At 44.2% G+C, this 14283-nt stretch overlaps 1 protein-coding gene across 1 annotated transcript in view; it reads right to left on the reverse strand.

Moving 5' to 3' along the window:
- Nucleotides 1–14283, reverse strand: part of mamdc2a (MAM domain containing 2a) — a gene marked incomplete at both ends in the record, with an annotated part of 45209 nt that overhangs the window by 18875 nt on the left and 12051 nt on the right. Inside the window, 4 exons of the mRNA XM_083645502.1 lie at nucleotides 2319–2575; nucleotides 6282–6419; nucleotides 6706–6790; nucleotides 9254–9504. Coding sequence (XP_083501628.1) covers nucleotides 2319–2575; nucleotides 6282–6419; nucleotides 6706–6790; nucleotides 9254–9504 — 731 coding nt within the window. The remainder of the gene's footprint in view (nucleotides 1–2318; nucleotides 2576–6281; nucleotides 6420–6705; nucleotides 6791–9253; nucleotides 9505–14283) is intronic.

Raw genomic sequence — 14283 nt, forward strand, 5'->3', positions numbered from 1 at the left:
CAGCGACCCAAGTTTAAATCCAACCTGCAGTCATTTGCTGAATGCCCTCCCCTCCCTCCCTCCCTCCCTCTCTCTCTCTCTCTCTCTCTCTCTCTCTCTCTCTCTCTCTCTCTCTCTCTCTCTCTCTCTCTCTCTCTCCCCTCCCTCATGAGAAACATCATGTTTCTCATGATGTTTCTAATATTCTCTGTTACTCCCTCTCTCCATAGGTCTTGATCCTACAGCCATAAACACATGTGTGTATATGGAATATGTATAGAATACTCTTCAGTTGTTTGTACATGAGATGCATTGTAATGCTGTATATATGTGCTGTATATACATGTATTTGTGTAGTGTGGGTTCTCTGCTTGCAGCTTGTTTCTGGTAGGCTCAATACCCTGATTGAATCATGCTGCCCCAGCCATGACAGACTCCTCCCTGTGGCTTCAAACCTACTTAAGCTCGTTACAAGCAGCTGATACCAGGAGCCTGTACTACGAAGCTAGTTTAACAGATCCGCGATAAGTCCCTTTGATCTGGTTTGACTGAACAGGATCAAAGCTATCTAGTTAACTGATACTACGACGCTGGTTTTCTACTAGGTAAGTGGACCTGGGATCTGCCTGTGCACGCGCACGTTTTTCGCTCGTGCACAGGCGCGCGTCCACGCGAAAGAGGTGCGCTAGCAGTGAATCGTAAGATTACATTTAAGGTGCTAAAACAACAAAAATCGCCTACCTCCATGCTAACAAAAGCGTTCATCCTCGGACATCAGCAATTCTTCATTCTTTTGAATGGCGAATTGAACAGTCAATGAATGATTGCACGCAACAGCTTGTTGTTAGTTAGCTTGTGTACCCTGTCAGCTCTGAGCTACTACGTCACAACAGCTTGTTGTTAGTTAGCTTGTGTACCCTGTCAGCTCTGAGCTACTACGTCACAACAGCTTGTTGTTAGTTAGCTTGTGTACCCTGTCAGCCCTGAGCTACTACGTCACAACAGCTTGTTGTTAGTTAGCTTGTGTACACAGTCAGCTCTGAGCTACTACTTCACAACAGCTTGTTGTTAGTTAGCTTGTGTACCCTGTCAGCCCTGAGCTACTACTTCACAACAGCTTGTTGTTAGTTAGCTTGTGTACCCTGTCAGCTCTGGACCCTGTACTACGAAGCTAGTTTAACAGATCCGCGATAAGTCCCTTTGATCTGGTTTGACTGAACAGGATCAAAGCTATCTAGTTTAAGGATACTACGATGCTGGTTTTGTAGTCGATAACTGAAGCTGGGATCTGCCTGTGCACGCGCACGTTTTTCGCTCGTGCACAGGCGCGCGTCCACGCGAAAGAGGTGCGCTAGCCAATCACATTATGAACAGCTGAGTTGATCCACGCCCACACCCATTTCCACACCCATTTCCTCATTGAATGAAAAAGCGCAGCCACAGTGGGATCAGAGATTTTAGCGGATATTTAATGTAACCTATGGCAGAATGAAAATCCGCGTTGGATATAGTTGGGGGAAGGACTGTCTAAAGCTGCCGCTTGTATTCACATCAGTCATTTGATTTACTTTGATCAGCGATTTCTGTCTCCTACAGCTTTGTGCGAGTGTAAATGTACATTAAATGTGTAATCTCAGTCTATAAATTTCCACAATCTGTAAGCCTATTTAGACCATAGATTTAGAAAGCATGCTCAATGAATAATGATCTCTATCACTCATTATGTGTGTGTGGTTGCACTGATCGAATAATTCATATATAGGCTATAATAATGATATCCTAATATAAAAGAGAAAACTGCTGGACTGAATTGAGACGATGCGGGCATACTTTTCATTGATAAAAACTAGCCTATTTTTGCTCATATATTGGCATACAGCCTACAGGACACAGTTCCAGCTGAAACATGCAAGAAGCCTGCATATTTAGTATTGGGGCTATCCCATATTTATCCCATCTATATTATATGTATAGGCTTTTCTGGCATGTAGGAGAATATCACCCTCACTCCATTTGAGGCTCCGTTTAGCCTATGATATGCGCTGCGGTGATTAATAGTGATCATATTTCTCCACGCATAGTTGAGCTGTTAAGACATAAAGTGGTAAGTAGGCTTAATTTAATTATGTAGCCTACAGAGCCACAAATGTTTTTCTTGTTATATTCTCAGTTGACTGCAATCTATTTTTCATATGGCGATCTTATATGAACGGTGAGTGACTCCAGAGAGCCGATTATATATATATTGAAGCCACTATTAGAACGTGCAGTGATTCAGGTTTCACCCAAAGTCAGTCAACGAGTTCACAGGACATACAATGTCTCATCCCAGTACTGACCTCCAGGGGGTGTGGTGCCTTGATGTCCACGCTGACCACTGTCCAGCCGGTGGTGGCGTAGACGTCTGGTCTCCAGATCTCCTCGTAGTGTCCCAGCTGGTCTCTGGTCAACACGGAGAAGATGTTTCCCCTCTCCTGGTCCCTCTGGTAATGGAAGGACAGGCAGCCGGCCATGGGCGCGGTGCTCATGGGTGAAGTCAGCTTGGCCACTTCCTGGAAGTGCTTGGCGTACACCGAGTCCACGTACATGTAGTGACCTGCAGCAGCGGGAACTTCGTTTCAAACGTATGCTGAAGCGCCCCCCTAGCTGAAGCGCCCCCCTAGCTGAAGCGTCCCCCTAGCTGAAGCGCCCCCTAGCTGAAGCGTCTCCTAGCAGCGCTGACCTGGATACTGAAGACCTTTAGGACCATCCATGATGCCCCTGACGGCATCATGGCACACCTTGGCCGGTGATAGACAATGTCATGTGGACAGCAGTGAATCGTAAGATTACATTTAAGGTGCTAAAACAACAAAAATCGCCTACCTCCATGCTAACAAAAGCGTTCATCCTCGGACATCAGCAATTCTTCATTCTTTTGAATGGCGAATTGAACAGTCAATGAATGATTGCACGCAACAGCTTGTTGTTAGTTAGCTTGTGTACCCTGTCAGCTCTGAGCTACTACGTCACAACAGCTTGTTGTTAGTTAGCTTGTGTACCCTGTCAGCTCTGAGCTACTACGTCACAACAGCTTGTTGTTAGTTAGCTTGTGTACCCTGTCAGCTCTGAGCTACTACGTCACAACAGCTTGTTGTTAGTTAGCTTGTGTACACAGTCAGCTCTGAGCTACTACGTCACAACAGCTTGTTGTTAGTTAGCTTGTGTACCCTGTCAGCTCTGAGCTACTACGTCACAACAGCTTGTTGTTAGTTAGCTTGTGTACCCTGTCAGCCCTGAGCTACTACGTCACAACAGCTTGTTGTTAGTTAGCTTGTGTACACAGTCAGCTCTGAGCTACTACGTCACAACAGCTTGTTGTTAGTTAGCTTGTGTACCCTGTCAGCTCTGAGCTACTACGTCACAACAGCTTGTTGTTAGTTAGCTTGTGTACCCTGTCAGCCCTGAGCTACTACTTCACAACAGCTTGTTGTTAGTTAGCTTGTGTACCCTGTCAGCTCTGGACCCTGTACTACGAAGCTAGTTTAACAGATCCGCGATAAGTCCCTTTGATCTGGTTTGACTGAACAGGATCAAAGCTATCTAGTTTAAGGATACTACGATGCTGGTTTTGTAGTCGATAACTGAAGCTGGGATCTGCCTGTGCACGCGCACGTTTTTCGCTCGTGCACAGGCGCGCGTCCACGCGAAAGAGGTGCGCTAGCCAATCACATTATGAACAGCTGAGTTGATCCACGCCCACACCCATTTCCACACCCATTTCCTCATTGAATGAAAAAGCGCAGCCACAGTGGGATCAGAGATTTTAGCGGATATTTAATGTAACCTATGGCAGAATGAAAATCCGCGTTGGATATAGTTGGGGGAAGGACTGTCTAAAGCTGCCGCTTGTATTCACATCAGTCATTTGATTTACTTTGATCAGCGATTTCTGTCTCCTACAGCTTTGTGCGAGTGTAAATGTACATTAAATGTGTAATCTCAGTCTATAAATTTCCACAATCTGTAAGCCTATTTAGACCATAGATTTAGAAAGCATGCTCAATGAATAATGATCTCTATCACTCATTATGTGTGTGTGGTTGCACTGATCGAATAATTCATATATAGGCTATAATAATAGCCTATGCACAGGCGCGCGTCCACGCGAAAGAGGTGCGCTAGCCAATCACATTATGAACAGCTGAGTTGATCCACGCCCACACCCATTTCCACACCCATTTCCTCATTCAGCGCAGCCACAGTGTGATCAGAGATTTTTGCGGATATTTAATGTATCCGCGATTTAATGTCAGAATGAAAATCCGCGTTGGATAGTCTGCTGAAGGGCTGTCTAAAGCAGCAGCTTGTCACATCAGTCATTTGATTTACTTTGATCAGCGATTTCTGTCTGATACAGCTGCATTGATACAGGCAGCAGCAACAAATGTAAAAGTGTAATCTCAGTCTATACATTTCCACAATCTGTAAGCCTATTTAGACCATAGATTTAGAAACGCATGCTCAATGAATAATGATCTCTATCACTCATGTGTGTGGTTGCACTGATCGAATAATTCATATATAAAATAGCCTAGTATAAAGCCTAATAGCCTACTATAAAAGAGAAAACTACTGAATTGAGACGATGCGGGCATAGTTATCATTGATGAAAACTAGCCTATTTTTGCTCATATATTGGCATACAGCCTACAGGACACAGTTCCAGCTGAAAGATGCAAGAATAGCCTGCATATTTAGTATTGGGGCTATCCCATATTTAAACTAATATCTATATTATATGTATAGGCTTTTCTGGCATGTAGGAGAATATCACCCTCACTCCATTTGAGGGTCCGTTCATGATATGCGCCGCGGTGATTAGTGATCATATTTCTCCACGCATCGTTGAGCTGTTAAGACATAAAGTGGTAAGTAGGCTTAATTTAATTATGTAGCCTACAGAGCCACGAATGTTTTGCTTGTTCTATTCTCAGTTGACTGCAATCTATTTTTCATATGGCGATCTTATGAATGGTGAGTGACTCCAGAGAGCCGATATTATATGGGTCTCTCATGGATTTTGATCTTATCCTCTGAAGCTAACCTGGTCGCGACCAGGTTAGCTTTGCAGCGTCAGTTGCCATGGTGATTGAAAGTTAACTTGCTTTGTAGTACGGCTAAACCAGGTTTAAACTCAAACTTACTCGGATAAGGCATTAAACTAGCTTCGTAGTACAGGCTACTGAGCTACTACTTCACAACAGCTTGTTGTTAGTTAGCTTGTGTACACAGTCAGCTCTGAGCTACTACGTCACAACAGCTTGTTGTTAGTTAGCTTGTGTACACAGTCAGCTCTGAGCTACTACGTCACATCCCAGATGGTGATAGACAGACGCTTCAAACAATCACCTGCCAAGTCGTTTTTTTTTTACGTGACATCGGCTCTGGTCAGGCCAGACCCAGATGGATGTGAGGTTTGTGAAAGCAATACCGCCCCCATCTGGCCGTGTCAGGTTGTCACTGATGCTTTTAAAGCAACTATTTCCTGTGAATGCTCTATGTTTATGTATCTGTCCCTATAGGCGGTTTTCACCAGCTGCAACCCCACGGCATTTCCTGTTTCTCAGCTTCTTCTTCTGTGTTTTATGGCGGTTGGCATCCTTAAATGTTGCATTACCGCAACCTGAATTGTATCAGCTTCACAGTGCTAACTATTTACAGTGTCCACTTTCTCAGCTGTTCAGGGGGAAACACTCACATAGCCTACTTCTATTTCTATTTTTTTATTTTTTTTATGTAAAGATAGGCCTATGCGTGCAAAAACGTACTGATAGTCAGCTTACTCTGTAACATGTAGTTTTTATTAGCCTCTCAGGCTAGCTCCAGACCGGACAAACAACGCTTCCTACTACCCAGCGTGTGCACGTCTTTCTGACAGGGGTGGTTGTTATGGCAACTATCAACAACAACAACTACTACTAACTACTACAAGACATAAAGACCGAAATAGGCTACCTTGTTAATGTGTCTGTCGGAGACACGGCCTAACGTTAACATTTAATATGAGCCGAATATCAGCCTGCACTCAGCTATGTATACAGGAAGTAAACCGGATATTCAGGTGGGTTGTGACGGTTGTTATTGTTGTCAAGTTAAAACCGTCTATAGAAATAAACTTTTCAATCAGTCAACTGACAGTAGCAGGCTGGTAGCAGGGCACTAGGGATCTCAGGGCCGTGTGTGTGTGTGTGTGTGTGTGTGTGTGTGTGTGTGTGTGTGTGTGTGTGTGTGTGTGTGTGTGTGTGTGTGTGTGTGTGTACCTCTCTGGTTGCTGGTAGTGTGGTTGTCCAGCAGGTTAGACTGGGGGTCTCTTGCCAGGGTCCCCCCAACGTACCAGTTGACATTGGGGTTCCAGTTGTTGCTATAGCCACACAGGTGATGCTCCTCAAAATTGCACTCTGGTAACAGTAACAACAAATTAACACATACAATGTACAGTATTTATATTCAACACCATGTTTACATTATTCTCCACTAAATTGTATACATTTTGTAGTAAAAAATACAATATATTTTATAGCAAGAAATACAAGATGTTAATAGAGTTACACTTGACTATTCATCAAAAGGTAAAGCATCTAACTCTTCTTATATGTATCCACATATCCACACTGACCTATGCAGTAACCAGGAACTATATCCACACTGACCTATGCAGTAACCAGGAACTATATCCACACTGACCTATGCAGTAACCAGGAACTATGTGAATTTCAAAGATGGCCACACTGTTTCCAGGGCCATGATCAGGTCGGCCTTCCAGCAAAAGCTATGGAAAGAAAAGACAAATGTGTTATTACAGCATCACATTGACGTCTTGCATTATACATATTTCTGGTTGAAACAGGATTTTGGGGGTGGGACAAAAATCCCAAATATGGAACAAATTGTGTGATGATAAAATATGCCATTCTGCCATTCTCATTTTTTGTTTCATCGTGATTCTAAGCCCTTTTTTTATTATATATAGGACAGTAGGCAGACAGGAAACGTGGGGAGAGAGAGGGAGAGAGAGAGGGAGAGAGGGGACGCCATGCGGCAAAGGACCGCGGGTCAGCCGCGCGAAGGTCCGAGCCTCTGTGGTACGCGTGCTACCAGGTGAGCTACCAGGTGAGCCACCAGGTGAGCCACCAGGTGAGCCACGTGACCGTAAGCCTTTCTAAGCAAACTTCTAACTGTGGTAAGAAGCAGTAGGCAAAAGCAAATGGACCAGTGACCGGAAGCTTCACCGGTAGGACATAGCACGTGGGAGGATCGCGCTATTCCAACGAGTTCCCCTCCCTCCGAACAGGCGCCCCGAACGACCAGAGGAGGCACCACTTCAGCGACCAGGATATTGCATGTTTTGGTGTGGGGTTCCTATATCAAGGAAACCCCCAGGGGAGAACATGCAAACTCCACACAGAAAGGCCCTTTTGACGACCCCACCCGGGTGGCGGGCACTGGAGGACATGCGGACGGGCACGCACTCCTTCAGCGCTCACAGCGTCCCAGGTGGGAATCAAACCCAGGACCTTCTAGCTGTGAGGCGACAGCGCTTACCACTGCACCACCGTACCCTCAGCTGTCTTGATGTTGATATAGATGAGTTTTAGGACCTCTTGCCCAGTCAATGAACTCTGACTAAGCCTCATGCTCCTGGGGGAGCTCTGTCTATCACCTCATAACTCACCTGCATAACAGTCTCCATTGTAGGACTAGCATAATGTACACTGTGTGTTATTATAGGACTAGCATAATGTACACTGTGTGTTATTGCTCACAGTCATCGCTCATGTGATCTCGTGCTCCAGTTGAAAGGAACACTGGTAGCCTACTCTAAGGCCATGTTCAGACTAGGAGGCCAAATCTGATTTGTGAACTTTAGTGACCTATTCATGATTCTATCCAGATTGGTTTTATGAGTCTGGACGCTCCAAGTCTGATTTGTGACACTTGTCCCAAACCACATATGGAGGTCTGGACACACAGATCCGACTTGAGAATCAGATTTGTGGCAGTGCGGACACACCCCCAAATCAGATTTGGGAAACCAATCAAGATAATGATGATTAATGACTTTATCAGCAAATCAGATTTGCCTGTAATGTGAACATGGCCTAAGAGGGGAGTTGTTTGGTTAAAGCTGCGCTAGCTATTAAGTCTGAGGATTACATCATATTCTAGCTTGCCTGTGTGGACCTGGGCCTCAAACCCACTCTATACTTAAGGAGGGCTACTACTTTAAATTTAGATCAAAGAAACATGTGTAATTTTCTTCCATAAATACACTCGTTCATTTTTGTCCACGTTTGTTCCCCTTACAGAATGTGGTTTATTTAGGATATTCCAATTATTTATAGACCAAGTGGCATTTGCTTGGGAGACTGGCTGATTGCCATTAAGTGCAACTGCGACCCATTGGATAGCCTGCTGTCTCTGGATAGCCTACTGTCTCTGGATAGCCTACCGTCTCTGGATAGCCTGCTGTCTCTCTGGATAGCCTGCTGTCTCTCTGGATAGCCTACTGTCTCTCTGGATAGCCTACTGTCTCTCTGGATAGCCTACTGTCTCTGGATAGCCTACTGTCTCTGGATAGCCTACTGTCTCCCAAATGCGAGCTACGTTCGCGCACGGGGTGCCTCGAAGCTCGGAAATACGAGCTGCGTTCAGGGGCTGCTGGGAGGCTCGGTGTAGATAATAGGCTATGTGATAACGAAACTTTAAATGAATTATCCACATCATAGAATGACGAATAACATAGTGTCAGTAGGCTATAACGGCAATAAAAAAATGGTTTTGCAGGGGACTCACACTCCCATTCATAAAATTCACCCTTGTTTTTATTTTCATACAACATAGAGTTGAAAATCAAAGTAAATAGTCTCTTTTCTACTCTGTCCTGAACACTCTGGACCTTTCTATTTCCCAGAATATGTGTAAACAGTAACTACATTTAAAATGGTCAGCCTAGTAAATAAAGGCCAGTGAGCAAATCCTGCAAGTTTTTTCACTAAACAACAACAATAATACAATTAAAAAGGATTTGGTTGAGCAGTCCACCCGTGTCTGAACTGTTGCATACCTGGTAGGGTGTCTGAACTGTTGCATACCTGGTAGGGTGTCTGAACCGTTGCATACCTGGTAGGGTGTCTGAAATGTTCCATACCTGGTAGAGTGTCTGAACTGTTCCATACCTGGTAGGGTGTCTGAAATGTTCCATACCTGGTAGAGTGTCTGAACTGTTGCATACCTGGTAGGGTGTGCTGGTATTGGGCAGGTCCACGCTGGCGATGAGCCAGCTGTCAGACACCTGGCTGGCCGCCCACAGTCTGTAGTCAAAGTTATCACTGTCCGGTCGCAGGCTGAGCTGCAGGGATCCGCCCCCGCTCACCTGGTACACCAGCCTCAGACAGCTCCACTCACGCTGCTCCAACACCGGACTGACCAGTACCGCCCTCTCCTGGCCATATAGGAAGGCTGTGTCCACTGTTATCAAATGCCCTACGACAACCAAGGGGACATTATATTACTGTTTAGAGATCACCCTTCATTTAGTCCTAAAACACAACTTGTCACAGACCACAAAATGCACTCGCCGGCTGTATGGGAAATACGGATGTCAACGGTTAACTGTTAACCGGTTAACCGCCGAGAACGTCTCTGACCAGTTAACCATGTCGGTTAAACGGTTAATTTGCATATTAATTTGCATACAACGTGTTGCCAATCTGGCGATCTTTTTCCTCCTCCGTGGGAAACAATGTTAACCGAAGTATATTAAAACATGGCACAAGGCTTCAACTAGCATTATATGGGAATGAAAGGCTCCTGCCACTGCCAATAACAACATGAATTTAAGAGAAAGGCTGAAAATGCTTCACCTTTTTCAAGCGTTTGAGAGAGGAGCTCTCTGCTGCCTGGAGCTCTGGACGCCAGCTGTCTGATTTCATGTCTTTAAACACATTTAACAGTTATTAACCCGTTAAGGGTGTCAGTTAATCGAAAGTCAAATTTACCGAAAACTGACATCCCTAATGGGAAACGTAGTTAACCAATACTAACAGTAGAGTGAATGTATTGTAAACACATAAGAACATGGGCGAGATTGCAATGAATTATCTGTAGTGTTGTGAAATAAATTAATGTATAATAATCGTGAAAAACATGATTTTTCCTCAACTAAGAACATGTTGAATTTGAGTTGAGTCTCACGTGGTCAGACACGCCCTCTTACATCAGACACGCCCTCATACATCAGACACGCCCTCTTACATCAGACACGCCCTCTTACATCAGACACGCCCTCTTACATCATCACGTCCAGCGACTGAATCACAAGGAAGCATTTCCGGGTTTTCCACAAGAGAAGTGGCTGCAAGCCTCTGATAGGCTGAGCTGTAACGGAAGACTCTAACCAAACCTCTGATAGGCTGGGCTGTAACAGAAGACTCTAACCAAGCCTCTGATAGGCTGAGCTGTAACGGAAGACTCTAACCAAGCCTCTGATAGGCTGGGCTGTAACGGAAGACTCTAACCAAGCCTCTGATAGGCTGGGCTGTAACAGAAGTCCGGCTGTCTGCGTGTATGGTTGGTCAGTTCATATGTCTGTCAGGCTTTTTTTTTGTGTAGGGGCGGGCGTTACCCACTTTTCAAGAGTTGTGCCAAATATGTTCGATATCTTATCTACGGCTGGCTGCTGCGAGACTAGCCAACTCTTAACATTACTAGCTCACTACTACTATACGGTACTTAGCCTACTAGCACTATCTCATGTTATGTTATGTTATGTTATGGTCCAGCGCAAACTAATGGCATGTGGATCAGAACGTGGACCAGCGACGTCACTCCGATATCCGATAAGTGAATGATGTCAGTATCGACACCTGATATTGATCTACCGAGAATTGACGAGCTCAGCGCTCACAGATGCAGCAAAGCTCAGCAACGTTCGCATTTGGCTGCCGTGCCTTCCAGCCAAAAACACCAGAGCAACGACCGTTTAACACCGTAGGAAAATAGAAAAAAGCAGATAGAAAAGGATGTGGAGGATTAGCAGTTGAAATAGCCTCCTCACAGAACTGACTCGCTCTATAAACATCCCCAAACTTTCCACTCACTAAATAGAGGAGACCTTGTGTGTTCAAAAGAAACCAGCTGGGGCAGATCCTCCTACAGCTTGTGAACTGGAGACACACACACACACACACACACACACACACACACACACACACACACACACACACACACACACACACACACACAAAAGCTCTTTCCATATCTTTTAAGGAGGCTTTAAGTAACTAGCAATCTCGCGCGCTCGATTACCGTACATCTACCACTGCTTGACTAACATGTTCTGCAGCTGATGAAAGGATAATTACTCAGCCAATAAAACAGATAGGATCTCACTTACATCACATACGTATAAGAATATGCTGACTGTTTTAACCAAATATATGCACGAGATAAGATGAAACTTGAATGTTTCCCATGTGAATATTGGGTCATTATAGCAAACGTTAATTAGACGCAATAAGGAACCATTATAATACAAATAGAATGGTGATGAATGGTGATTGTATAAACATACTCAAGCAATGTTGACACCCATTTAGAAGATGTGTAACACAACACAAACAACAAATCCTAAACATAGAAATGAGCTCGCTAAGTATAATTATGTGAAAATTGCAGTGCCTCCATTTAGCCACAAGATGTCCACATAGAGCAGGGGTGTCAAACTCATTCTAGTTAGCTGGCCACATGCCACCCAATTTGGTCCCAAGTGGGCCAAAAAAATCAATGCATATGACTAAGGGCGTTTTCACACCTAAAAGTCTGGACCCAGATCCAAACCACATTCATGTTTTTCTTACATTGTGTACATTTGGTCCAGTAGGTTTGCTTTCACACTGCAATTATGCCACCGGACCAAAGGACTTTACATGACACACCTGCGTGGACTGCGTCTCCCTATAGGCTACTTGGCATTGATTGATTGGTTGGTTGATCATGTGCGTGCGTCTGACGTCGGCTTGTTGTGATTTTTTTAATGGGTTTGTTGATATTGGGAGGAGGGGGAGGGGGGGGAGTTATTTCCTTTGCCATTTGAAACAGCGTTTTGGAGGTGGCCTCACGCCACTCATTTCAAATAATTTCATGACTAGGCTATATAGCCTATATAGGCTACTACTGCGATACGAAGCTGAACAAAGAATCCCAGCTGCACTGGGAGCGTTACGTACGTCAAACTCCATTCAAAAATCTGTCGGCAACGATACATGACTGATAGAACAATAAACGGCTAATTACGAATCATGAGGAGAGACTGTTCAATTCGGCATATAATAATAAACCACATAATAAATAATAATTATATAATAAACCATAATAAACCAGTATTCCCATAAAATATCCACCTTGCTGGACCCTGTCTGTCCCTGCCTGTTGTGTGTGGTGCATCTGTCTGTCTGCATGGTCTGGATTTCCCCCTGCCTGCGCTGTGTTGGATATTAATTATGGGACTAGTTTGGATCTGTGTGTCTGCGTGTTTGTTGCTTACAGTGAGTCAATATGATGTTTGTACAGCTCAAAAGTCAAGTAATTTCTTTATCTTCAGCTCTCTCTCTCTCTCATACAGTATGCTATCCTCTCTCTCTCTCATCCTCTCTGAAAATAGCCTACTTAACGTTAAAGTGTTGGAATGTTTTCCATTTGACTTTTTATAACGTCGTCGGACCATATTTCAATTAAAAACGTGCTCTCCTCCTCCCACCATGTGCTACCGCGGCTCATTTTCCATCATTCCTCTGACAATAGCCTCGTGAAACTTTCTGTATTTGGTCCGTGATAGAGAAAATTTACATCACATTAGCCTTTATTTGGACAATCACTAGTTATTAATATATTCATATACATTTCCATTTTAGTTACATAGAGTTATGACACAGACATACTTCATATTTAGATGACCTGTGTACATACACAGATAGACATCATATTTGGATAACCTGTGTACATACACAGACAGACATATTTAGATAACCTGTACCTTACATTTGCAGCTCCTCTCTATCGCACACTGTGCCCTGTCACCGTGCCACGGTGCCCTCTACAGGGCCAGAATAACAGATAGGTTGAGTCTACGGAGTGGCCTTCAAGTGTGCGTCAAGACATGTCATCTGATGTGTGTCCTATAAGTATCTTTGACTTTCTGTTCAATGTATGTAAGCCTGTGTATCCATCCGTGAATATACAAGAGTGCATCTCTTGGCCAAGATCTATGTTCAATACATCATATCAGACGACTTCTTCTGACTCCTGGCTCCATCATTTCTAAAGTCCGAACTATCCCAAAAATGCTTTCACTCTGCAAACGAACCGAACCATGTGTTATGTTGTTAGGTGGTAACGTTACGACCACGACGTAACGTTATCGTTTTATTCAGGCTGTCACACAGGCTCCATCTTACATCAACACGCATCAACCACCACACTTTCCGGCAGCTGTTCGCAAAGCTGCTCGGCTCTGTCGTAAAGATAGAGCAACACTGCTGTAACACATACACAACACATACACAACACAACACAACACAACACACATACACAACACCATGGTGGAGTTGGATCCGGACCAAGACCACCTATTTTCCTCGGACCAAGGTCCGGCCTTTTGGTCCGCACTGTGGTCCGGGGATTGGGGAAGGTTTCCTGCCTGGCATTTTGGTTCAGATCAAACTGGAAAGTCCAATCAAGAAATAACATCTCAAATTGTTCCAGTTTCTTTGACTGTAAAGAATGACATATAGTATATCATGTAATTAAGTATACAGGTATACATTTTAACTTGTGTTTTCCCATAGGCTTATCTCAGCTACCATAGGCCTATCAAATACATTCAAATCTGTAACTGTGCATTGTAACTGTGCATTACTGTCCAATTGATGGCAACTGTGCAATTCTCTATATTCAAGGTTACTAAAAAATAGTTTGATCATTTAGTGATGAATACAGAAAATGTGAATAGGCTACTTAATATTTAACTTGCTCCTGAAACCTGCCTGGTACCTCTTAGCCTTCACAAGTGCATCACAATGGATCGGAGGACTTCTTTTCACACTTTGCAAAGTCATCACTCTGTGGGCCGGATTGGACCCCCGGGCCGTATGTCTGACACCTCTGCTATCCACCTTATTTCTAGCGGCCATGATGCCTATGTGTTTTTCTTCCGGTGTGATCCTCCCAGCCTTGTTGCTGACAGCTTGACACCCGTCTGGGCGA

The sequence above is a fragment of the Poromitra crassiceps genome, assembly GCF_964638095.1.
Source record: "Poromitra crassiceps genome assembly, chromosome: 10".
NCBI classification, from domain to species: Eukaryota; Metazoa; Chordata; class Actinopteri; order Beryciformes; family Melamphaidae; genus Poromitra; species Poromitra crassiceps.